Source organism: Chiroxiphia lanceolata, chromosome 1, assembly GCF_009829145.1.
Source record: "Chiroxiphia lanceolata isolate bChiLan1 chromosome 1, bChiLan1.pri, whole genome shotgun sequence".
In the NCBI taxonomy this organism is placed as follows: Eukaryota; Metazoa; Chordata; class Aves; order Passeriformes; family Pipridae; genus Chiroxiphia; species Chiroxiphia lanceolata.
In genome coordinates, this window is record NC_045637.1 from 101,102,041 (window position 1) to 101,128,607 (window position 26,567).

The 26,567-nt window shown below is 38.2% G+C and overlaps 1 protein-coding gene across 8 annotated transcripts in view; it reads left to right on the forward strand.

Annotated features, from left to right (window-relative positions):
- The window catches only part of POU6F2 (POU class 6 homeobox 2), a 351,339-nt gene that overhangs the window by 299,696 nt on the left and 25,076 nt on the right, over window positions 1-26,567 (forward strand). For all 8 annotated transcript variants that reach the window (XM_032679951.1, XM_032679961.1, XM_032679969.1 and 5 more), the window contains one exon: window positions 24,093-24,299. In XM_032679951.1, coding sequence (XP_032535842.1) covers window positions 24,093-24,299 — 207 coding nt within the window. The remainder of the gene's footprint in view (window positions 1-24,092; window positions 24,300-26,567) is intronic.

Consider the following 26,567-nt stretch of genomic DNA (forward strand, 5'->3'; position numbering starts at 1 on the left):
TGCTGTGTACAGAGAAAGTTTGACTTATTATCCTGGAAGACTGAATTTGGTAATTATAGGTTTCATCCAGGAGCATTAGCTAGCCATTTATATTCCTGGGGACAAAGCCCACAGAGCAACTTGAGGGCAAAGGCTGAAGTTTTCCTAAGGGCATTGGAAATTCATTAAGATGACATAAGCAGAGCAGTGGACAGAGTTGATGCGCGTAGGTGGTGCCAAGAAAAGTGCTTTCTATGTTACTAATGCTTCCCAAACAGTGGAATTGTCATGCTCAGGAGTATTACATCACTGCATGCCTTCAGGAGTGGACAAAGTCGAGAACAATTTCAGGCTACATAATTGTCCAGAGATGATGGAAATCCTGCTATATGAGACTCGCATCTGAGTGGAATCCAAGACTATTCTTAATTTTGGATTTCTCCATTCTATGAGGGAATGCTCTGCAGATTGGATTATATAAAGGCTGTAGGAAAGCAGTGGCAATAGTGGACCAAATCTGAGAATTTGTTTGAGTTATGTTTCCAAATGTGTCTCACCATTTCTGAAAAAACTCAGATTACAGAGTTCTTTGTGTAACACGGTGCTTAGTCTTATTTAGATTTTATCTATTTTATCCCAACCAAGAAGCATTTTCGGGCAAAGGGTAAAAAAGCCAGATCATTCTGTCAAAGTGTAATTTAATGTAAAATGCTAAATATTTAAGGCCCTTGACTCACTGATACAGCACTCCTGCTGTTTTGGTGAGGTTTGGAATTTCTTAGAAGTTGTGTCTTCATGTATAAATGAAGGCCATTGGCCTGCAGACTTGGTATCTGTATGTGTATGCCTTAAAGATACAGGGGAGGAGAGAAAACTTGGTGTAGCCATGCTTTCAGTGCAGTATTTGTTTCAAAATCTGAAAGGATGAGGAGTCCAGATATTTTTCCAACATCTTGTGAAGAATTTGAAAATTAAGAAATATGTCTTCCCTGTGCAGTGTTCACATAATGAGGAGAAAATTGCAGAAATATTTGATTGACTCATTTGATAGTAAGCCAACAACTGAGATGTATTCATGCATCACATTTTTAGTGATAAGCAGCCAGATGCAGAACCATAGGCTTCTGCATGCAGAATCACAAGCTTCCAAATAGCACACTTGGCATTGTCCTGTAAGAGGAAGGATTCTCTGACTTCTGGTTTGAATCTTGAGTATTGCAAAGAATTGTGCTGTGTCTTTTCCTGTGTGCTGATCTGTGAACAGTGACAGAGAAAGTTCAAGCAGAAAAAAATCACAGTCCTAACCATGAATGGACACTCAATCTATCTTTCTAAAAGTATATCTCAGTTTGTCATTTTTCTTCAGATGCTGTCAGTGGTAGGCTTCCACGTGTATGTATGCAAATGGTACAGATATCAAAAAGAAAAAAAGGACTTTGAAATATCTATACCAATGTATTAAATATATATGATTTTTAAAGTACCTTTTTCACTTAAACTTCCTTCTTTGCACATTAATTAAATATTATCTCTAGGATAAGTATCTCTCATAAAAGATTAATGTATTATTGTCACATAATAATGGAAGGAGAATGACAGAATCTCTTTCCTTAAGCACAAAAAAGAATTTATTAATATAAAGAAAACACTCATAGCCCTTGAGCAATTCTGTTTCAGCTTCTTAGAGAACCTTTCCTAGACTCTCCTCATGTCTAGCTTCCTGCTAGAGATTCGAGGAAGAAATACATATATCCTGCCAGTTTAAAAATCAATCCATTTTTCAGAGGATAATTTAATATCAAGACATGATGTACCCAATATCCAAATATACATTCATTTTCATGTTTGACGCATCAAATACTCTGACATAGCCAAGTTTCAAAATAAATGGTTTGTTTTAGAGGTTGGATATGTCATATTAGCATTCACCCAGCAGATAGAAAAATAGATCAGAGAGTGATCAGGACATCAGGGAGACAGTTTAGAGAGAGATGAGAGAGGCCAGGTACACCTTGTAATGTTAAAAAAAGCTAGCTAGCAAAAAAGAAATTGTATAAATAGGTCACTGCAGCCCAACTGAAAAAAGTTTAATTTTAACTTGTTAGTCATCATCTCTGGAGAACTAATCCACTCCCTTCTTTGAGGCCTGTGCATCAAGCTGAGATATGTCTTATTTGATAGCACAAATAGACAGCCTCAAAGAAATAAAATTATATCGGACTCATGCAGTGTACTATCTTTAAGGGGGAATCAACACCACTTGCCATGATAAAATTTTCCTCTTCTTTCCTTCTCAGTTCTTCTTATTAGCCTTAATTTGTTCTCATCTGTTCTGCTTCCGCTCTTTCGGTTCCTTCCATAAGAGGAACCTATGTGAAAACAAGAGTACTGATGAACAGATACGTGGTGCCAACGTTGTTGACTCATCTTCAGACACCCCAAGGTATCCAATTCCCTTGTTTCTATCCTACTTCCCCTGTCTCCACCATTTTCTTTTCCTGCCAAGAGTTCTTTGCCACACACTGTATCTGGGGTTCAGTTAGTTAAACGTAGGTATTTAGTCGCATTTTAGACATGGTACAATACTCCTTTAGCTCTCCCATAGCCAATCCAGGAAAATGTTCTTTCCTTTATGTCTTATTGCCATATCCTGACAAAATCCTAAAACATTTCAAATAGAGCAGATATCTATCTTTTTTTTTAACTGAATTGCTTCCCACTTATGTGAAGACATGCATGTGCATATATATACACATACACAGGTGCACATATGCTTATCTGGAAATTTGTGTTCATGTCCTCATAAAAGATAAAATTACTCACAGGAAAGTGAAATTATAAATACTTTAATTAACTTCTTGAGTCATGCTTCTGTCTTTGGGATCTGTCTCAAGTGTAATATTAGAAGTGTGTAATCATGACTGTACACAGGTCATAATTGTCTTCATTCTATTAATTTAATCCCCATATTAACCTATGGGATGTAAAATCAGGCCTGTATTTTTCTAAGGGTTTGATTTCTCACCAAGATATAAGTATTATTGAATGACTGCAAAATGAGAGTTAAAAGATACGGTGTATTAACACTCTATCCTATACGTACTACTAGGACGTATTATGTAGACTCGTACTATTGACAGTTCTGCACAGGAGGCCAGACTGAAGTAATTAGAAGGTCAAGAAAACTAAGGTTTTTTAGTAAAACTGTGTGGAAAAGATTTCCCAGCATCTGCCCACAGGATGGCATGGTCTGCCTCTTTCTTGAGATATCTCTCACATTGATGAACATCACCTCCACAGAGCCCTCCAAAGTGCTGGGAGATGGCTTCCATTTTTAGGTATTTCAAACCCCATCTTCTGGAATCTGCACTATAGATCTGTTAAATTTAATTGTACCGATACTGATGTATGGGGTTTGTATTTACAGTCTCTTACAATTCTTAGCAACTACAGTGCATCACTCGTATGTTTAAATCTATATGTTGTTCTACTGGATAGTCTATATTTATACCCAGGAGTATGTCTCTCCTAACTCTGATACATCGAAATGTCCCAGCCATCACACCTACTGTTCAGGTAGAGACACATGTAGGAGACAGTCACCTATCTTTGATGTCAAATAGACAGATGAATTTGAAAACAGTTGTTCTTTATTGTCACTGTTGAAAGGCACTCCTTTAGCTAAAGCAGAAAATTTAAGAACCAATGCACACAGAGGATAAATCATAAGGTCACCATCTTTGAATGAGAAGAGCATGTAACTGGCATGAGCAAAGAGTGTCACATCCTTCTCTTTCACATCTGAGAATTTTTGCCACAACAGCCAAGACAAAAACCTGCCTGGATATTGAGATTAAATATTCGATGACTGCTTAGAAAAATTATGATTTTTAATTTTCATTTTTGTTCATAAAGGTCCAAAGAGAACAAAACTACCTGATGCTTGGTTCCCCACATACAGAAAGGCATAGGAAGCCCTGATAAGATTCTCATCTATGAAGTCCAAGAGCTGATTGAAAATGTTCTGAAATTGCAAATACAAACTGTGTTTTTATAAGAATCTAATATGGTGTTGGAAAGGAGTACAGGATAAAATCTAGACATGCTTTTTGGAAGGGTAATTATATAAAATCTTAATATGAGACTACTGACCTGGAAATACTGTTAGTAATTTGCCTGTTCAGATAGGTTCATGCTTCTTTATGTATAACGATGAATATTTAGAGCTTTGCTTACATGGGAGTCCTTAATCAACAATGTATTACATCCTGTAAGTTGAGAGAACAAAATGCCACAAGTATGCTTTAAAAAGGACTTCTTTTCTGAATACAAATAAAAATATATATGTTAAATATTACTGAATCAAGCTCAAATTCTCATAACCTGATCCATCATTGGAAAGGGCCCCTACCAAGAAACATTTACTGAGGCAAGTTGTACCCTTGGCTCCCTCTTGCCTTTTATTTCTCCTTAAAATCATATGCAGTGAAAAGAAGGAACAAACATGAATGATGCATGCCTGATTCACTAAATCACTATGGTCTCTGGCAACAGCACAAATGTAGAAATGTTTAAATCGGCCTCATACTACCCAACAAATGATGCAAAAGGAGACCTCAAAGAACACAGAGTGAGGGGAGATAAATGAGCATCATGTCAAGAAAGCAATTTCTCACTGAGTTTGCACAGAATGGAAATTTTACTTCCAAGAGATGGTTAGGGAATCTTTCTAATAAATCCTCAGTCCACAGTCATTGCTGTGTCCTTTTTTTAAACTTACTTTTTAAGAGCTCTGTAAGTTATACCCTCCCCAGTGAAATGTGTCAAGATATTACCAGTCAAGTTGAAGTAATTTAAGTGAATCATCTCTGTGTTTATGCTTGTAATAGAGAGGGATGGTCAAACAGATTTCATTTTGTGCATGTGCTGAACATCTTTTCAACCAGTGAGGTGTTATCAGAACCTTGTCTTATTTTAATAGTAACTCACAAGGGGAGAAATAAAGAAAAGTTGAGTCGCCTTCCTGGAAAAAGTCTCTGTGATTTTATTTTTTAGACTTTTTAAAAATTATTTTATCCTTCTTTTATGTACAGCTGAATTTCAGATGATCTGTAAAAAGGCAACTGTTTTCCCAGTGACCTAGAGACTGTAGGTCAATATTAGAATTCACAGAATATCACAGAATATGTTGAGTTAAAAGGGACCCACAAGGATCATCGAGTCCAAGTCCTGGCCCTGCACAGGATTATCCACAAGAGTCACACCATGTGTCTGAGAGCATTGTCCAAAACTTTCTTGAGCTCTGTCAGGCTTGGTGCTGTGACCATTTCCCTGAGGAGCCTGTTCCAGTGCCCAGCCACCCTCTGGGTGAAGAACCTTTCTCTCATATCCAACCTAAACCTCCCCTGACACAGCTTCAGGCCATTCCCTCGGGTCCTGCCACTGATCATCACAGAGAAGAGATCAGTGCCTGCCTCTCTTCCTACCCTCACAAGGAACTTCTAGACTACAATGAGGTCTCCCCTCAATCTCCTCTTCTCCAGACTGCTCCTCAGTAGAGTCCTATATCTCTTTTTACTCCAGACCTGGAATTCCTTTTCCCTAATTTTAACCATGCGAAAGTTAACTTAGGCTGCATCAAATCTAAGCTAGTTGCCTGTGTTTTCTGTTATCACTGAAACAAATAGGCACTCCCAAAGAATAGAACATTTCACTGATCTGAGGCATGCATTTTAGGCTTCAATGAGTTACCTTGCAGACACTCCTCGCTCTCTACATTGACTGGAGAGAACTTGAATGGCAGTCTACAACTGAACTTCTAATGTTAGGTGTCTAATGCTAAATGACATAAATTCCATAGTTAGACTAAGAAACACCAGTTATTTTTAATGGTACTTGAGTCCTTTTGGTAATGTTATCCTTAAGGTCACCATGGCAATCACAGCAGTTTTAACTCAGATCCTGGTAGCAGCTGATAACAGCCATGTGGAACTTAGCACTGGCTGTCCTGCCTTAATTTTTGGACAAGTCTAGAGGCAGTCTTCATTTTTTGTGAATATTGTGCTCTGTTTTGCTTGCTTGCTTCTTGGTGTTTCCCAAATACACTGAGAAGCAGCATCCCAAAGACCAGTGTAATGGTATCTGTTTCCATTATTTAAAGTATACTTTACTGATACTTTAAATGATGATTTTCAATGTGAAGGGGAGGGCCTTTATGATGAGTATCTTTTCTTTCAAGTAAGATTAAGTATTCCGTCTGTAGCATGTTGTTATTTATAAATCAGTTGTGCATAAATTAAAACTTTAAATCTCTGAGGTTCTTCTGGTTTAAAAAAAAACCTTTTGAACCAGTAGTAGTGGGGAAGACATCTCTCCTTTTGACAGGTTCTTTTTTACATTTCTCTGGCCACTTACCCTGCTGTTTTGGTTAGGACATAAAAGGGGTACACTAAAACTTCAGACCACAGGCCAATGTAAATGTATTTCTGGCACATCTCCAAGCAGCAGATGCCACAAATGTCATGAAATAGTCTTATCATGTAAGAATTCCTGTCCTAAAAAAAAGACTAATTTGCTGGTGTTCAAAAAATTTTAGGAACATATCTAAGTAAAACTGATCAACAGCCTTTTGAAGATGTGCCAACATAATTACTGCCAACTTTACCAAATATTTTATTTATTCCTAGATATTATGTACGCTTAGAAGGGGAGGCACATGCTCTAATTTGATTTCAAGTATTCTGCATTTGTTTAGGAATGAAACTTGAATGTTGTTCACGGAATTCTCCTGATTTGTTACCATCAAAAAGTGTACCTTAGTCTGTATTGTGGATAATGTAATTACTATCAAAGAAATCCCGTAAGAATCAAATGTCCTTTCTACCCAGGGCTTGACCCACTGCACTTCAACATCACTTGCAGGACTTGCACTGAGCCTATGGGACACAAGATAGGGTTTTTACCACAGTGCCACTTTAATAGCAACTCAAAGAAAGAAGTTGCCATCTCGACTTTCCACCTCTCTGTCCGGTCTTCTGCATGGGAGCTGTAGCATCTTGTCAATTAACTCAACTTGATTGGTTTCTGTTTCTTCTCTAACCATGACCCTTTAGCCCCACCTACTGCACAACACCATTTATTCTTGAGCAATGTGTTTATATAAACTTTCTATCAAAATCATTCTCTTGGAGGGGAAGGTATGTGATAAGGAGTTTTGATACTTGTTCTATCTTTGTTATCTCTTGTGGCTCACAGTAGAATCTGAACCATCATAAAATTGCAACATAATTTTGTGTTTTGTATGATGAACTTCTTTAAAAGATGGAAAAAAAGACTTGATAATTCTCTACCTGGCTCTGTATCTTAAGAAAAAAAAAAAAGATTTCCATGGATAAGAGCAAATTGTTCATCTCTAAAAAAAAGGTCGTGCAACTTTTTTAGGTATAAACTCATCAACATAATTCTAATGCACTATGGTCTTTGTTGTGAGAAATAAGAAATCCTGTGGTCTCCCCCTAAAGAACATTAAAAAAACATTACTGACAGGAAATTGAAAAAGTAATATATGTCTGAATGAATATGACAACTTTTTTCTGATAGAGCAGATAGATAAATGTCACATACAAGTTTCAAAATACATTTAATTTTGCCACTACAATGGATATTCTCTTCATAAAATATATATGAATCAGGTTTGAATCATAAAGCTTGACTGTGATAAACAAATGCATATTTGATAAGTTTCTTTTTTTTTTTTTTTTTTTGAGATGCTAATTCCTTTTTTGAGGTTATTTTTTGTTTACACACCTTTACATTTTTTCATTTCTGAGTGAAGCAGCCTGGATGACAAAACATGTGCCTGGATGAACTTTCTTTTTAATCTGAGAAACAGGTTTAGGGTATTTTTAGGTTTTGGGGGTTTTTTCCCCTTCTTTTTTTTTTTTTTCAGGGGTGAGGGGACAGGGAAGGGAAGATGAGGTAAGAAGGAGAGGCTGGTAGATGCACAGACTCAACTATCATGTTAGTCATCAATGAGTTTTCTGAGCGTCATTTAGGATAAAGTGATAGATGCATGCAAGTATTTTCACAGAAGGGAGTGGAGGATGAATGATGGTAGACAGAGGATTTTTATATTTTCCCCGCTGAGCAGCAGCTCTCAACCTAGAGGCCAAATTGTCCATGTCCCAAGAGGTTAAAAAAAGACTCCTAGTTAAAAGGTACAGAATAAATGGAAGTTTTATGCTCTCAACGCATGAATATACCTTTGGGGGAAGAGAGAGTTAGAGAAAGGAGTGTCCTCTTCCTTTCTTTTTTCAGGCACAGATTCACTGTGGAAGCAGAACTTTATTCTGTGCCATTGGAATATGCCTGTTCTGACAGTGTGAGGGCTTCCTCTGTCTTTTAAACACAAGGTCTACTTCAGCCTTTTCTTTCTCCACTACCTAGCACATCAGGCTTCTAGCCCTTAGCTGGGCTCTTGGAGCCCACCCTGGTGCAAGTGTTCTTGGAGACCTTATCAGCAGTGAACGCAGTGAACTCCAGAGAAAGAAGTCTATCATGTACCTAGAATCATCCCTAAGAATTATAGTGTTGCATTTGAATTTATGTTAAAGACTGAGGTATAATTAGATTTTACTACCTCATTTAGCAATCTTTTGCTATAAACTCCTCTAGCAATATGAGCGGAACTGAATGACATATTTTTCATCACTGATTTCTGATGGAAAAATGGCATTGAATATAAATATAAAATGTGCCATTTTGACAAATTTTGTTCAGTAATAATTTAAAGTACAGGGCTGGGAGAATATTTAAGTGTCTTATTTTTACATTTTCTGTTTAACAATTTTGTGGGGCTTTTTTCTAGTTTAGAAGGGTTAAAAATTTCAGGTTTCATCAGAATGGCTCAATCTAGCCTGAAAGTGGGGGTGGTAGGGTGGTGGGGTGTTCAGATTTTTATTTAATTTTAAATTTAAATTTATCTTAAATGCCATTTTGAAATGAAAACAAAAATGGACACAATTTTCCACTTTCTTTCCAGAATTACTCATGAGTCATCTGCTTGATTTGCTTGGGGTTGCTCCACTGGGAAAAATGGGTTCTGTAAGAACAGATTGAAGAGAGAGAATCCCTACAGTTTTCTAGTTTCAGTTGATAAGCCTGAGATAACCACTCACATCCAGATCTAGGCTGCTCAGATACAGTTAGCTGTCCTCAATTTTAAAAGTACTACAGGCTTCAACTGTAGTTGAAGACCTAAATATCACCCTGCACCATGTTTAAGTCCCAGGGGCCATTGCATTCAGGTCAGTAGATTTACTTTTGATTTTTATTAGCAGAACTCAAGTCAGAGAAAAGCCTGATAATATTAGGCAAACATAGCTCCAAACTGAAATGAAGTCCAGAGATAACGAACATTATTATTAATAAATGAGAAGCCAAGAGATGAAATCTTCCTAAGAAATATTACCTGGCAATTGGCAGCAGAACCACAGCAAACCATTGAGTGCAGCCAAACCACTGGTCTATTGACTGAAGTTCAGTGGCTCTTGTAAATGACTCCTGGGATTCCAGTTATTCATTCTGGTCCTGACTCATAAGATCTATACCGTGATATAATCTCAGACAGTTTTCTTTCCCTGATATTGGGGGCTAAAAATATAGAGCTATTGTGTGTGTCAAGATCAAATACGTTTGCATACTAATGACTTCCCTTGAATGAAGAGGGGACAAAAGGAATCTATTGTGGCCTGAGAGTCAGTGGGGTAGAACTATGAACAATAAATATTTTTGTAGTCCTTAGTACACCCAATGTCACTGTTTTGGGATATTGTGCTATCTTGGCAAATAATATTTCTTTTCTGTCTAATTTCTTCCTCAAAACATATTGGCACTGTACTGGTATCTTTAAGCATACAGAAGGATCAAAGAGCTTTCATCTTTTACTGCATTTTACTATGCTGTGCTCCGCACAGGAAGAAATATTGATACTTTTTCAAAGGTAGTTAATATATTCGGTTCTGTCTCAGAAATGAGCACAATTCCCTGACTTATAAATTTGAAAATCTGCTATTACCCACAATTAAAATGTTCCATATGTGAATTATACTGTGGTATTTACACTTCACTCATCTCTTCACTCTTCTCTGTAATCCACATACACCAGGGAATCTTCTCCACTATTGCTCCAAGATTTAGTAAGGAATGCTTTACAGAGGTTTCATATTACTGAGACTACACTGGTTTTTTGAAAAATGTATTACAAGAACACTTGTAAATACAATATGCGTTTTGAAAATCTTTAAAGCTAAACTTCACTTTACAGTTGTTTCTTCCCCCCTTTCACATCAGATTTGTTCTTCTTATAGAAGATTCCACCATTTTTAGTCCTATTAATTAATATTGCTCCTTGGATTTTTATCAAGGACACTACTTAAATGAAGACAAAGTCTGAATGAAGGAAGCAATATCTGACGGTCTTACAAGTAATTTTACACTTTCATATACTAAAGATATTTGTAGTTAGATTCTCCGCTTCTTTAAGGCACTGAGTACAGTACATCACTTTATAAGGAGCCTTCTTCCTTCATTTGCATCTTTTCCGCATTAAGGCATTACATAGCAGGAGAGCCAGGATGAATCTGTTGAACTTAGCACCGTTAGGCTGGTAGACTTGGCAGTGTTAGGTTTATCGTTGGATCTGATGATCTCAAAGGTCTTTTCCAACCAACATCATTCTATGATTCTAAGAGTGGACTGGCAAAGCCGAGCTGTGGAAGTGCTCTGAACGTTCCTATGGAGGAACATCTGGGATAATAAGAGAGCTGTAACTGTAACTGTGAATGATGTCCTCTGAACTTGGTAAGGATCATTACGCAGTGCAATTCATTGAGGTCCAGTGATGCCTCAGCCGTCACAGTTGCAAGAGGAACTTTTGCAAAACAGTAGCTCTAGGGAAATATTTAAAATAAATTATAAACATAAGGGTCTGTTCTAGGACTATCATTGCATTTTTTCCCCAGCTTTTGGCATGATTTTAAACATTCTACACAATATTTAAAATTATGGTAATGTATTTTCTTTTTGTATTGGGAGCGTTTCGGTACTGATGAAGTTAAATAGCACCCACTTTGTTCTTCCCTCAGGAACTTGTTTTCCCAGTAAAAATTATCAGAAAGTGCAGCAGTAGTATCCCACTTGAAAGCCTTGATAGAGTGCATCACAGTCTTCAGTCATCTTAACTAGGAGGAATATACCATCCCCTTTCTCTAAAGCCAAGAAAGTAAAGGAGTCCCTCACCTTTGGTCCTCTGCAGGTCACAGCTGAAATCTTTTTAGGACTGATAAAGAGGTAACATGCAAAGATAGAAAATATACAAAGTGTCTGTGATCCTCTACCTTCCACAGAACTGGCCTCAAGGATCTGGGACTCTGCTGCCAGCAGAAGAGAAACATGACATAGTTTCAATTCATATCAAAATACATAAAGAAATTTCAATATGCCTGTCTATATCAGGAGCATGTTGCTTCAGTACAGTAACAATGTAGGTGCTGGAGATGGGATTACCTCAGGGACACTGCTGCTTATAAAGAAAATCATGAAACTGGTAATTAAGCTGCATGTTCTACTCACAGGTTCATAAACACAGTCTCTTTCTATGTCTTCCCTAAATTTGAGAATTATTTAGTTATATTTAACTGTAATTTTTTTAGCATTTGTTTCAGTATGAACATCTTGAATGTACAAAATTAATTATTTTGGCCTGAGACAGACTCACATCTCTGTATAATCTACCACAAACAAATGTCTTTTGTCTAATGGAAATGGAGCAGTGACCGAAGGCTGGTTATTCGTCTACAGACCCACAGGAAGCTACCTCCTGAGTTAAGTGTTATTGCACCAGGAGAATATTTTGTCCTGAGGGAGATGTTAGGACAAGTCATTTGTAGTAGATATTATCATATATACTTAGAGATAATTAATACTTACTATTAAGTATCTGTATTACAGACCTTATAACCATGTTTTGTATCAAGTGGTGTCCAGAGTGGAAATTTAAGTCAAGCTGTAAGATGTGAGCAAAACACCTTTCCCTTCTGTTTGTTAGCTCAGGTGAAATGGATTAATTATGCATTTGATAATCTGGGATACTGTAGCCATTGTGCTTTCATGCAGTGAAGCATACCCTCCCCTACTAACATTCACGAAGAAAACCAACTGAGGGTATTTTCAGTGAGATAGCCATCTTTGACATAAAAAACTCTTACCTTTGTATCTCTTCTTCATAAATCTTAGGTAGTCTTACAGAAATTACTTAAGGCAGGGAGGTAAATAGTATTTATACAAACATATTAAAGATGATTAAATGGAGGCCTGGAATTTTAGAAACTTTCCAAAGGTGAGCTGGTTGGCAGAGCAGCATGCTGAACCAGCAGCCAAAACAACTTTCGCAAGGTGTGGAGGACTAAGGTCTGGTTTATATTTGGTTGGCAAATTTTCAAGGAGGCATTGGTACTGAAAGGAGCAAGTAAATCTCTCATGAATGTGTGACAAAAGAAAGTTATATTTAATCTCAGGAAGGACTTTTTTTCCTAGATATTCAGATCCAGAAACTTGGAGTCAGGACCATTTTTCATTCAAGCATTTGTGTGTGACGTATTTAAATTTTCCCAATCTCTTTCAGTGAAAGGAATTTTTCCCTCTTTTCCTCAATGTACACATGTAATTGTGTAGCATTATAACAAAATTCCACTTTACAGGCTGGAATATTGGTTTCCATAATGATATCCATGTAAGGAGATAATCTAGGATGGTTTGTTCCACCATAGTCATACTGTGATAAGTGTTGTGGGTTGTTTTTAGTAGTCTGAAAATTGCTTGTTGAAGACATGCATTCCCTGCAAAACTGAAAAATGTTTCAGTAGTACATTTATATACTACTGCCCAGGTTTGCACAGTTACTCGTCTCAGCCTTGCCCTGAACTTTTGCAGACTATCACATTAAAAGTTGCAATTCTTAATTAAGAAGGCCAGTACTTATATATTTTATTTAACTAAAGTCTAGGTCATCTAAAATTGTAAACATGTCATCTGAAGTAGGGCATGACTTTGTATTTAGAAGAATATCTAGTTGTACAGGTGCTATGTTGAAGTTATGAGTTGACAGACAACTACTGTATCATTTGTAGTCATTGCATCTGTGCAGCAAGCTCAAGATTTATAAAACTATTTGGAGAAATATGGTTGTATAATAACAATGCTGAGTATCATTGCTACTGATTGATTGCAATATTTATTGGCCTTCTTGTAATGAATTTTGGCTAAATCTGAAATGATTGAATGAATACCTAATTAATTTCATCCTTAAGAATTACTGAGATATTTGGTGATCTCTGATAAATATTTTATATACTGTATGTAATTTAATAGTGAGATGATGAGAGTAGATTATTCAAGAATATATTGACGGCCTAGAAATTCCTTGACCTGTAATCTAATTAAAGACCTCTGGTCCTAAAGATTGCATCAGAAGATTATTTGATAGTTAGTGATTTCAGTCCAGTTTTTCACGGAGAAGTATCTAAGAAAACATCCATTGGTATTCTAAACAGACAAGTTATCAATAGAATAAAACATCATCGTTAGGCCTTCAAAGTCATTTTTCCAAAATACAATTCTGTTTCCTCAAGAAATTTCATCAATGAACATGAGAAAGAAAAATAACTATTTGAGGATGCCAAATTTAACATACATTTGCAAGACCATAATACTTCTGGTAAATAGCTTTCTTAGAAATGGCATGACAAGATGAAGAAGTGACAGCAGTGACTACCTACTGAAGGCAGTTAAGAGAATGCCGTCTCCTTATTTGAGCTACTTGTCTATGCAGAACAAGTTGAAAGGAGTAATCAAGAGAAAGAAATAAAAGTAGAGCACCAGAAATACTCCTGCTCACCCAGATGCAGATGTTGGCAGTAGTGTACCACATCCCTTTTTAAGAAGAGTAATATTAAAACCTGAAAAATTAAACCCACATTATTTCAGTGAGAACTGTTGTGGCAGTAGAGGACACTATCTCGTTCATATCTATGCCAGGTTATGTCTCAATAGCAGCTCTTATTTTAAAACCACAGGATCAAAGAGCAGTTACTAAAACCTGCCTCATTCTGGCTCCTGACCTCTAGATAGCATCTCTGTAGTGGGCCGGTACAGTGCAAAACAACACCAAGTAGCAAAGCTAGTTCCAAACAAGCTGATAAGGATGCCACAGCATGGTGTCGTGGTTTGAGCTGCGCCCCCTATCCCCCCCCGGGGAACTGGAAGTGGTTGGTCTCAGGTGAGTTTCTGATGTGGGACCGATTGGAGCTGTGTTTCACCCTTGTGAAATCAGCATATTACAACAGCCGGAGGAAGCTGCTGGCGTAGTTGGAAAATCGGGCAGCCATGTAAGTGCCAAGGGGAGTCCCCCCCCGAGTTTGGGGGAGCCCCTGGGCCCCTGCTGCCCTGGCCCAGCCAGGGCCGCGGGAGCTTTTCGCCGTTTCCCCCGCCAGCTGCCAGCGGGGGCGGCGGCACAGCTTCGAGCGGCCAGCCGGGGCTGGAGCTGGGCCCCCAGTGGGCAGGCACGGCACTGCAGCGAGAGAGAAACTCCCCAGGAGTTTTCCAGCCGGCCTCATCACCTTCCCCCACTGCAGGGGGAGAGGTGGTGAGGAGCTGGCTGAGCCCTGCAGCAGCCACGGAGTAGCCCAGGACAGGCTGGAGCGGCAGCCGTGACGCCGGTGTGGAGGCGATGGACCAAGGCCATCCGGCCCTGGCCCGGAGTAAGGCCCTGTGAAGAAGCGGCGACAGCAACGCACAGCACAGAGCAGAGCGGGCCTAGAATATGGCATAGAGCTAAACCAAGCACGTTTTTCTGGGAAGAGACTCTAATGAAATTTCGGGCAAAACCTAGAAAAATCCTGTGACCTGAGGGGGGAAGAATGAATCCAGCATGGAAGAGTCTTTGAACCTTACCCCCTGGGAGGAACCTTCACGAAGCAGGGAAAGAAGACTTAAAAGCTTTGACTCCCTGTAGCTCGTGTTGAAGACCTGGTGCAGCAAGTGTTCCCTAGCAGTCCAGGAGGAGCTGCTCGACGGAGGCCGAGCAGTTGGTGGGGGTGCAGCCCGACCCCCAAAACCCCGATTGAGAGAGAGAGACTTTAACTATCGCCCTGAAAACTTCTCCTGAACTGACGTGGGAGGGTCCAGGGATGGTAGAATGCTGTGTATTTATTTATTCTTTAGTTTAAGTTTCTTTATTATAGTTTTCTTACTTAAAATTGGTGTATATCTATATATGTATATATGTATTATACTATTTATTGTGTTAGTAATTTTAATATTAATTCCCTTCCCCCATACTGAGTTGTGTCTGTCTGAAAACTTCTCATACACTGAGGGAAATTGTGGGGACTTGGAAATTGGATTTTTGGGAGCTTTCAAACTACAACGTATGGAAGCAACCTAATCACATTGGCACACATTGTGCTGGGCCTAATTAGGCTTGCTGAGAAAGGGCAATTTATTTCCCAAGCTATCCTTTAATAGCTCAGCATGGCAGTGATGTCTGAGAGCTTTTTTTGGGTTTTTTAACTTTTATAGATTTTAGATGTGTAGTGAATGTAGATTTTAATGTAGCTGTATTTAGCATAATGTTTACACATACCCAACCCTATTATCCCATTTGATATCAATCCCTAAGGCCTGAACCAGAAGCGTATTGTGAAGCTTAGGGATGCCTACATTTTCTTTTGCTGTATGTCCAGTATGTTAGATTCTGATATGGCTGAAAGCAAGTCCACTCTTTCTGTTATGAAGGAGAAGTAGTAGTAATTGATGTTATTTCCCAGAAGAGACAATCTTTCTTCTAAACTGTTTGTAATCTAAAGATACAAATTAATGGTAGGGTTTGTATATGAAGCCCATACAGACAACTTGAAAAGGCTGAGAAATTTTATTTCAGAGCAGGGATTTCTCATCTCTGAGATGCTTGATACTTAGCTGATATTGAAATCCTCAGAGAGGCCAAGTAACTTCTGTAGACAACTATGAAAATCTCAGTCTGCATGGAAAGAAAATAGAGGTGAATGAATATTTACCAAAATATTTTCATTGTAATTAATTCTAGAAATTCATGCTGTTGGCCCAGTTGCTTTCAGTTCCTGAGAAAATGAAGACCATTACTTCTTGTTGTTAAGAGGATGTACAAAAAAACTAAAACCACACATACAAAAAGTGTGCTTGCTTGTATACACCCTACAAGGATCTGTACAGCAATCAGGAAAGCTGTTTGTGGTTTGGGAGACAAGCAGTAAAATGCTAAAAGCAGTAATTTGTGAATTGTTTTTGTGATCATCAAACATTATTAGAAATTATGGCTATTTTGTCATAACAAATATGTTATGACCTATGTTATGAAATATGTTATGGCTGTTTTGTCATAACATATCTTGGATCTATTGTCATAACAAAAATATTGCTAAAATACTTTATACTAGATATCCATCAAATAATTTTACATAAGGAATACTTTCATAAGAATCTCGTTAGCTGATTTTCAGCAATGCTTTGGACCAGTAAACCTAATTAAAACCAACGGTTGCTCTGCGCAACTATGACCTCTAAGGGTCCTTATGCCTGACTTAATTCTTGTTTTTAAAAAGAAGCTAAATCTGAAAAGTATATTGTTTAGAAAGAACAATTCAGCAGACACTCAACATAATTTTTAATCTTTAATCTGATAATTATATATCTTTAGATTTTTCTAATGAGAAAATATTGTGTTATTCACAATGTTTGATAAAAAATGCATTCTTTTTTATAACTGTACACATGCCCCTGCTACCAGAACATAATAGTATTTGCTTGAGGAAAATTTCACCACGTAATTCCTACAGTGATGACTAATAAGTTCCTTTATAGTTTGATGTTAGTGTACAAACATTATTTTCTAAAAAATAAAGCACTGAGAAAGTCAGGCAGAATGTTGGACTTAAGGTTCCATTATGATACTTACAAACAATAAACCATCCAATATGTTTTATGATATACGAACAATACTTGAAAATTAAAATTCCTTACATGAAACAGTGACTCAGGAGTACAGTATCATAGGTGCCTATTTCTGGTGTCACTATTCAATGCCTTGTTCTCATAATAGCATCTTGTTTTGTCTTCTTTCTGAGTTCTCATCAGGAAATATAATGCAACAAAGGAAATTTGCAAGATTTGCATGAATTGATACTACTTCTAATTTGAAAGACATAGGCAGCCTTGGTCTTATCCTGTACGAGTTGAAGAATCATGTTGTCATTACTTGAAAGAATGAGATGGAATAGCATTATTTTCATAAGAAGTCTGCAAATTGTATTGCTTGTATTCATGATTCCAATTTTTCAGTGTGTAGATTTGCAGTATATTGCATATATGCAGTATAGTGCATATAAATAGCTGGGTTTCTTGATATAAATATAATAAATCCTATATTTTTGAAATGTACATATCTATGTGTTTATAATTTGTATAGGTAGTGTATATATTTACAAATATCTCTGTGATTAAGAAAGGGGCAGCTGCACAGAAGCTAAAGAATCCTGTGCAGATTCTCATTATTCTACCTTTTCCTCAGTCATTTTCTCCTTAGATTATCTCCTTAAAGTAACTCATACTGATACCATACAAGAAGGAACATATCTCTCAACAGAAGCAGCTTCTGAGAGAAGTTTGCAAAACTGTAGAAAGTTATAGAATCATAGAATGGTTTGGGTTGGAAGGGACCTTCAAGATCATCTAGTTCCAACGTCCCTGTCGTGGACAGGGACAGCTTCTACTAGACCAAAGCCCCATCCAGCATGGCCTTGAACACTTCTAGGGATGGGGCATCCACAGTTTCTCTGGGCAACCTGTTCCAGTGCTTCACCATCCTCACAGAAAAGAATTTCTTCCTGACATCTAATCTAAACCTCCCCAGTTTGAAGCCATTACCCCTTGTCCTATTGCAGATCCCTTGTCTTACATGCACTTGTAAAAAGTCCTTCTCTAGCATTCTTGTAGCCCCCCTTTAGGTACTGGAAGGCTGCTGTAAGTTCCCCTCGGAACCTTCTCCATACCAAACAACCCCTCAAGCTCTCTCAGCCTGTCTTCATAGTAAAGGTGCTCCAGCCCCTGATTCATGGCCCTTTTCTGGACCTGCTCTAACAGGTCTTTCTAGTGCTGAGGACTCCAGATCTGGAGGCAGCACTGCAGGTGGGACTTGATGAGAGCAGAGTGAAACAAGTGCTTCCCTTGATCTCTTTTGATACAGCCCAGGATGTGGTTGGCCTTCTGGGCTGCAAGAACACGTTGCCAGATCATGTCCAGCTTCTCATCCACCAACACCCTATTGTGTCTATGGTGGTTTGTCTCATTTTGCTGAAGAGTTTTTCTGCTGTTTCTTTTACGTTTCCCCTGTTTTTCTGTTTTCTTTTTATATTGTTCTTCTGTTCTAATTATTCAAAATTGAATAATTAACCTTCAATATTTAAAGGGTTGTAACACTGATAAATTTGGAGAGATATTCATTTTGATGATATTACTGAAAAAACTTTTCCTTTTTATAATTGAAGACATTTTTTCTGATGAAATGACAACATTATGTCAGGCCTGGTTGACAGTAGAAACAAACTAGTGTAGTTGGTCTTTGATTTTACTTACTCTTTTCAGAGCAGAAATAAAGGCAGTTGGTGAACCATCCATTTGGCTACAGTTTATAATATTCCTTAGGTTGTACTAGGAACACAGTGAAGCAAGGCATCATCCCTGTTTCTGATGAGAGAAGAGGGAGAAGAACTTAATAAAAAAGAGCTGTGTGCTTCATTTTTGAGTATCATAATAACTTCACTTAGTGTCAAAACACAACTGGTTTATTAGGAGCCCCAAGAAAAGACTCACTACTGGGAAATCAGCAATTAGTCCTTCATGCAGCTATGCAAAATCTGATTTTGTATCTGCAGTGTAAATGGTGCTGCAATTAGACATTTATCCCAAGAAGTTATGAACAGTCACACAGCTTCTGCCCGCAGTTTCAGCCTGTATATTACAGCAAAGTAAACCACAACAGCAATTAAATATAAAGAAAGAATAAGAATGGATATTATTTTGTTATTTTTTCTTAAGGATAATTTGTTTAAGCGATCACTTTTGAGAGATCATATGTTTCTAATTTCTTTTTAGGAAGAAACCTTTACTGAGCAAGGCCAAAATCCATTTAAAGGTACAATACTGACTAGACTTCGGTTAACCAGTGCTAGGACATTACACTGCCATTGGGCGTAACATTTGCAGATATTATTGATGTGCTGAGGGTTTGAGATTTTTCCTCTCCATTGTCTTGGCAATGGTAGATTCAAGTTGTTAGATTTAAGAAACCCAATCTCAGATATCTTGAAATCCTAGAATGCTAAAATCACACCAACAGATTAATCAATGGAAAATATTAGATGATGTTAAAAAAGATCTGAAATTCCTTTTGAAGTTAGAAACAAATTACTTGTAAAATTTAGTTAATACCAGGAAATATAAAAACACTTTAAAAATTTTCTGTAAAAATTGCTCTATAAGCAGCTCAAGATACAATTGATGTATCTATTAATCAATCTATTGAACAAAAATGAAAGAAACATACTGAATACTTGAAGAGAAAATCTGACTCAACCGAAATTCTGGTAACACTCTGTTACCAAAACAGGTAGCACAGACCCTGTATATGTAAAAAAGTTGAGGTCTGAATTTACATTAAATATCTCAGTACAATTTCCACTTGCGCTGCATTTTGTGCCTATGTGTAGAACCTGTACCTCAGATAGAGACAACCTGGTGTCATTTGTTTTAATCAGCAGTGCTCTGCAGATTACTGTGCCTGACTCCCTTAGAGAAGCGTTGACAAGGGGGTCCCTTGAATTAACCCTTGGACTTTCAAAACTTTCTGATTGTTGTTTTGCATACAACACCTGTTTTGCAGCTTGTCTGTGAACAGTGTTTGCTTTCAGTTGTATGATGTATAAAAGGAATTGTGAAAGTCACATGCATAGTGTAAAAAAAACCCCAAAGTATTCAAATTATATTTTAGTAGATGAGGACTTCTAGGGAGGTGGGACTTTTTTCCTCAAGAACACTTTCGACAGGTGGAATTGTTTATGGGTTTGAGGCCAAACATTGACAGAGTAAGAAGCCACTTCTGCTGTCTCAGAGAAGTTATAGATGTCTTATCCGTGGAAGTGTTCAAGACCAGGTTGGATGGGGCTTTAAGCAACGTAGTCTAGCGGAAGATGTCACTGCCCGTGTCAGGGGAGTTGAACTAGATGGTCTTTAAGAAGCTCCTTCCAACTCAAACCTTTCTGTGATTGTATGATTCTATAAGTATCTTGTGAGATGAGTCCCTGTCACATGCTGTTCCTGAATTATCCTTAAATATAATCTGAAACAGCAGCATTTCCTAGAAAGGAGCAATGCCTCCCAACTAGGAAAATCACTGACAATTAAACAGTCTTTACTGTGGCACACCAGTGCCTCAAGCCTGTGACATGTTTTATTTCTTTAAGAGATTTAAACGTATCGAAACCATAAATTGTCTTCAACTTCCACAATAATTTAAGAGGACAGATTAGCAAGGCCCAGGGTGAAATTTCATACCAAAATTAAAAGGAAGAAGCATCTGGCTCAGCGTCAGAACAGTCACACAAGGTTTGAGGTAGGGATCCAGTTGCAGTACTCCTTACATGTGAACTAATGAGCTGTTAGGATATTTAGGAGAGGATACTTGGACAAGGGAGAACTTGAAAGGGGAAACCTGAATCCAATTTTAGCCACATCAAAGCTGCATGCAGTAAAGAGTAACCAGACAAGATTTTACCTGAGTTTGGTGTAAAATGGAATAAAACCTTCTGAAATCTCAGCAAGTTTCAGGAAGTGAAAGAGCTGTTTCTCGTTTAGATTTACCCTTGGCTTCTACAGTAACACCCTTGAGTGTATTTGTTCATTTGTCCTTCTGGAACACTTCTCCCATCTGTGTTTTCCCTGCTGCATTTCTGGCTGTGTGCATGTACAGCATGCCTTGTACACTGTGGTGCGCGACACACATTAATACGTATAGATAGCCTTCTGCTTCTGACCTTACAAACTGTCCACTTCAGCATTGTCATTCTATGAAATGTCCAACTGCAGTCCAAGAAATGCATTTTAAATGTGAATGCAAACATTTCTATTACTGATAACACCAGCGCAGCATTTTTTGTTTTGCTGGGATTAGGACCTTGATAGTTAAAGTTGCATTGGAGTAATGACACTCCAAGGTTGTGTCCTTTACAGACACGGCAAAGGAAGGGGAGGCCTTTGCTATGTCTCTGCTGATAAAATTAGGAAGAATTATTCCTTGTGTTTGGTGAGATTATATTGAAGTGGAAGTATGTATTTGTGGCCCATAAATATGTTAGGTCACAGAAACTGTGAGAAATTTACGTGTTGCAAAATGTTGCAGTTATATTTCATTCATGCTGGAAGTCAGATTTTTAGAAAACAATCTGAAATCTGATAATGATGTAAATAAATGCCCCTCTCCTCAGTGAACAGCCATATTCTCACATGAACAGCTGCTGTTCAGGTAGGGACACCTTAAAAAATAAAATTAAAGTACTATGATCGGCAAAGAGAAACTCACAGGAAATTCCAACTTAGAAGGCTAATTCTGAATATGCTCCACCATGGTTCACTTTCATGCTCTGTAAAATGGGGATAATAATCTTTATTGATCTGCCTACCTTTTAGCAATGCATTAAGAAGAACTTAAATGGTATCTTTACAATCTTTTTGAGCAGACTGATATATGCAGCTCTTACAATACAGCTTAGTAGCTGGGCTTGCTATTTTATCAGGTTCTCCCACAGGAGAGCTGTCCTGCTTTTCTTTATGGTTCTCTAGTCTTCCCATGCTAACTTCTAACTGGGCAATTGTGGTAAATTGATGATGACTTCAGCACCTACCACTTGTTACCTGACCTACCATAGCTAACCAAGTGAGTTCTTTTTGCTCCAGGAGTTGGTTTAAGTTGTCACACTGTACTTCATGGTTGAGCCAACCTAGAGGCACACCATTGGGGTGTGACTGCTGAAGGAGAAGTCACTCAGCAGGACCCTGTCACTTGATTGAGTCATGTCTTGGCCTAATAATGGAAGAGGGTGATCCTCTGATGAGAGCTGCCTGCCCCTCCAGCTATGCCTGAGTTTCTTGGATGTTATTGCATGATGCTTTCTTGAGGATGGATTTTCTGGGGTTGTTGTATCTCACCTCTGGTGACTTAGATAAGCAGAGATCCTCAGAGATCTCTGGTACTCTTCACCACACAGTTCACACCTGTATCCATTTTATATCTTTAGCAAGAGATTCGGAGTTGTTTCTCTAGTTTTGCACTTGCACAAAGTAACTTAGTGGTCTGTACTCAAAGCTAACTGATGTTTTCACTAAACAGTTATTTTACAGCTAATTTTACACTGCATTGTACAAATTCCAGTGATATAATCTAAATTAATTGTTGAAATCAATAGGAATTTTATATGTTTTGGTTTATATATTTGTTTTGAGAACAAACTTGGTTTTGAGTTTCATTAGAAACACTTCTACCTATTTTTATGAGCAAACTACTCTGTGACTAGTGCTGTCTATACTTCCCTTTCTCTTTCCATCCATCCCTCTCTCCATACCTACTTAATGGCTTTGAAACAGCTGATCAGTTTCAACAAAACTTGTCAGAAACAAAGGGATCTAAAAAGATTATTAAACTCCCAAATGGAATGAGAATCAGCAGACAGACTGAGGAAAGCTACCCTGTTACTATCTCCACTGAGGAAAAAGAAGGAGAAAACAGCCATAATCCACCCTCTTTCTCAGCACCAAGTAGGTCTATACTAGTCAATGTATGTGGGGAGGGATACAGGGCAACTGGGATCATTCTGGTGGGGGTCAAAATGGACCCATCAAAGTATGGTTGGTGCTGGGGATAAAGAGGAGGAAGCAAGGTTTCTGGAGAAGGAAGGCTATAAGCCTTACAATAGGGTAGATGTTTTCTGGCTGGCTATGATAGAGAGAGAGGAGGTATGGTGAAGGAAATAGAGATGTATTTTACTTTTTTTTTTTTTTTACTTTTCCCTTTGCAATAATCCTATGACTCCAGCTTCATATGTTGCTGTTTGAAAATAAACAAAAAGTTTGAGTTTAGTCCCAAGTTTTATCAGAAGTTTTTTTCAGATGTTCTAGTACTTGTAAAAAGAATCTTCCAACAGCATGTCTTTTTTCAGCCTAGAGGCTTATTGACTGACAAGCTTTCTTACGACATCTGTTTGACATCTCATCCTAATATTAGTTTTACAGTCACATTCACTGTATTCCCAAGTCTGAGATGTCATAAGTGTCTCTTTCTGCAAGTACTTGCCCCAGAAATGTTACTTAATATATTTTATCTAACATCAGTCCTCCTGTTGTGTTGTACTTCATAGTTGTCATCCAAAACTGGCTGCATTTTTATGAATGTATCTTAATAAGGCATGTCCTGAAAGGCACCAGTATCCCTTTGTTCCTTCCTGAGATCACATGGTAGTAATGGGTGGTCATCTAGAGTACCAGGAATCAGTAAGTCAAGGAAAATTACACAGGCATTACACAGTTAGTACCACTGTACGGATGAGTTGTAGAAAGAAGGACAAAAACACTGATATTTGTATCTATTTCACTCTATGTTAAAATATGAGGTGGGAACAAACCATGATGCAGGGCCCCAGGCTTGGCCCAGCATTTGTTTCATACATCCTCAGCCACGGCAGATTGTTGCAGGTGACAGTGGACAGTGGCAAAATGTACAGGTGATATGTGACATGACAAATGAGTTTGAAAGTCCTCATCACCCCAGTGAGGGTGTTTCCCACCCTCAGCCTGTCTTACCTGTCTCTCTGTGTTTATTTCACCTAAGTTTGACTTAACATGCATAATATAAGCAATCACGTGTGGTAAGTATATGTGGCAAGTGTGCATTTTCCCTATGTTGTTTTTTCCAGATTATTGGAACAATCCCATTGATGCCTAATCCAGTCCCCTCCAGCCAGGCGGCAGGTGGAGCTCAGGGACTTCAGGTGCAGCCGATAACTCCACAGTTACTGACCAATGCCCAGGGTCAAATCATCGCTACTGTCATCGGCAACCAGATACTCCCAGTGATCAATACCCAGGGAATAACACTATCGCCGCTCAAACCAGGCCAGCAGGTAAAGTGTCTGTAGCCTGAATGATTTTCAAAACAGACACACAGAAATCTTCTACTTGTCAAGGACACTCTTGTGGCCTCTCTAAAAACCCCCAGTTCTTTGTCATTTTTAATAACAAAAATTAATTTCTAGTGTATTACTGCATACTATATACGTAGTTATTAATAATGTCATATTATATAATTTACTTATACGTCCAAGAATTATCCAGTTATTCTTTTTCTTTTCTTTTCAAGGTCAATATAGGGCCAACTGAGATATTTTCTGCAGTGAAAGTGTAATAGGATTATGAGATAGGGGAGACTCACCTGGCCTATGAAGTTGAGTACCTTAGTTAGTGGTCACCTAGTAGGCTGGGGCTTGAAATGATTCGGAACATGCAAGGAAAGAAGGGAAAAATATAAAATCTTGTTAGTCCTCCTCACTGAAAAATCAGATATGTTTATATATATTTGCATAGACAGAAAGTATTTTAGGGAAATTATTACTCAGTGTAAGGCAGCAGGTGGCTCACAGAGTTAAGGATGGCTCCAGTGACCACATTGACCCAAAAGATTTCTGTTGTTCTTTTTATAGTATTCTAAAGTCAAATTAATTAGTTTTGCCTACCTCTGTAAAGCGAGGAATTGTAGTCCCACATTTTTCTCAAAAGAGACAAAATTGAGGATGGAAAGTCCATCAAATGTGATTACCAAAGAGGTACTTATAAAAATGTCTATCACTTAAATGTTCATCTTAGCATCTCTGTTGCTGGTAGTACTTTATTGTCAGTCCTGCCTACACCTCTAAGCACAGGTAACAGCTTCTTGTATGCTGTTGAAAATCCCAGGCCACCCTGAACTCCAAACCAATGATTTTATCTTTTTTTTTTCCCAAATCTTCATTCGCGAAGCCTAGCCATGATTTTTTCAAATTTAGAAGTAGAGAACCAATGGATCTCTAAGGAGACTTTCTGTTTGTTTTGAAAAGTTTCCACATCCAAATGGTTACATGATTTTTTTCCCCATCTTATCCTCCATAGTATCTCGCAGAGGTATTTTCCAAAGCACTTGTCATTTATCTAACTCTATTTTCTTTAATGGGAACATACTTGCACTACTGATGAGTGCTTTTGCAATCATTGCATGTATATGGTTTCAAAGTAGGATGGATGAGAGGGCGGGCTTTGGGTTCTCCACACAGGAAAGCTTGACAATAGAATAAGAAACTCAGTAGTTTACATTTGGTTTCCTGGGGGTGTGTGGGGTGGGGTATTTCTTTCTGAGTCAGTCCCCTGAAGAGATAGATCTTTCCCTCCTTTATGGGGGAAGCTCTCAAAAATCATAGCAATCCTGAGATCCCATTTGAAATACATACAATTTAGAAGTAAAGAGGAGGATAGAAGACCTGTACTATTGCCTGAGACATTCTCATCTGCAGGACTCACCTTCTGAGTCCTGCAACAAAGCAACTTCTTCCAGGCAATGTCTGCCAGTAGTGTCAGTGGGCAGAGAGGGGACAGAGGTGTGACTATTTTCTGCACAGCTCGTGGCGCTGGGCTCAGATGAAGGGACAAACTGCTGAAAGCTGCAGTTTGCCGACTGAGCAGGGTGCAAGGCAGAAAGCTCTGTTTAGCTACATCATGCTGTATTGTACTAATTCACCCAATCTCTGCGCTCGTGTGACACGATCAGCAGGCAGCGATCAACAGTCGTAGAGAATTGGTTATGTCCAAGAGCCAGAGGTGTTCCCCATTAAACTGGTCTGCCCAGTAGTGCTGTGGAGGTAGAAAACATTGTTTTGCCAATGCCAGTTTCACAGGGTTCACCCTCTGCCTGTTACACAGAGTCCTGAGGTCCCAGGGGTTGCAGGAAGGGCCACCAAATAACATGGTTTCCTTACTTTGGATCGGATTCTCTTGGAGCTTGATCAAGATGGTATTATTGATTGGGGAGGGGGGAAAAAAAGTAGTGCAAACACTATATGAAAAAATAGTACGTTATTATTTGTACAGGGACCACAGAATGTATGTATTTGTGCTCCCTCTACTGGCTCTTCTGGTTTTACTGAAAGAAGTCAGAGGAAATTTTGCCGTGAATTTCAGTGGGAGCAGAAAAGAGGTATGAGAGCTAGATTTCCCTTAGGAATAACGCTGACGGACAGTGAAAAGCAATTGAGCTAGTACTATACAAGCTGTCGTAGTATTTGAAAACTGAATAGATTTACATAAAGTTTAAGGAAACCCTGAATTTATTTTATTGCCTGGGTAAAGATTTAGCCTAACTGCAG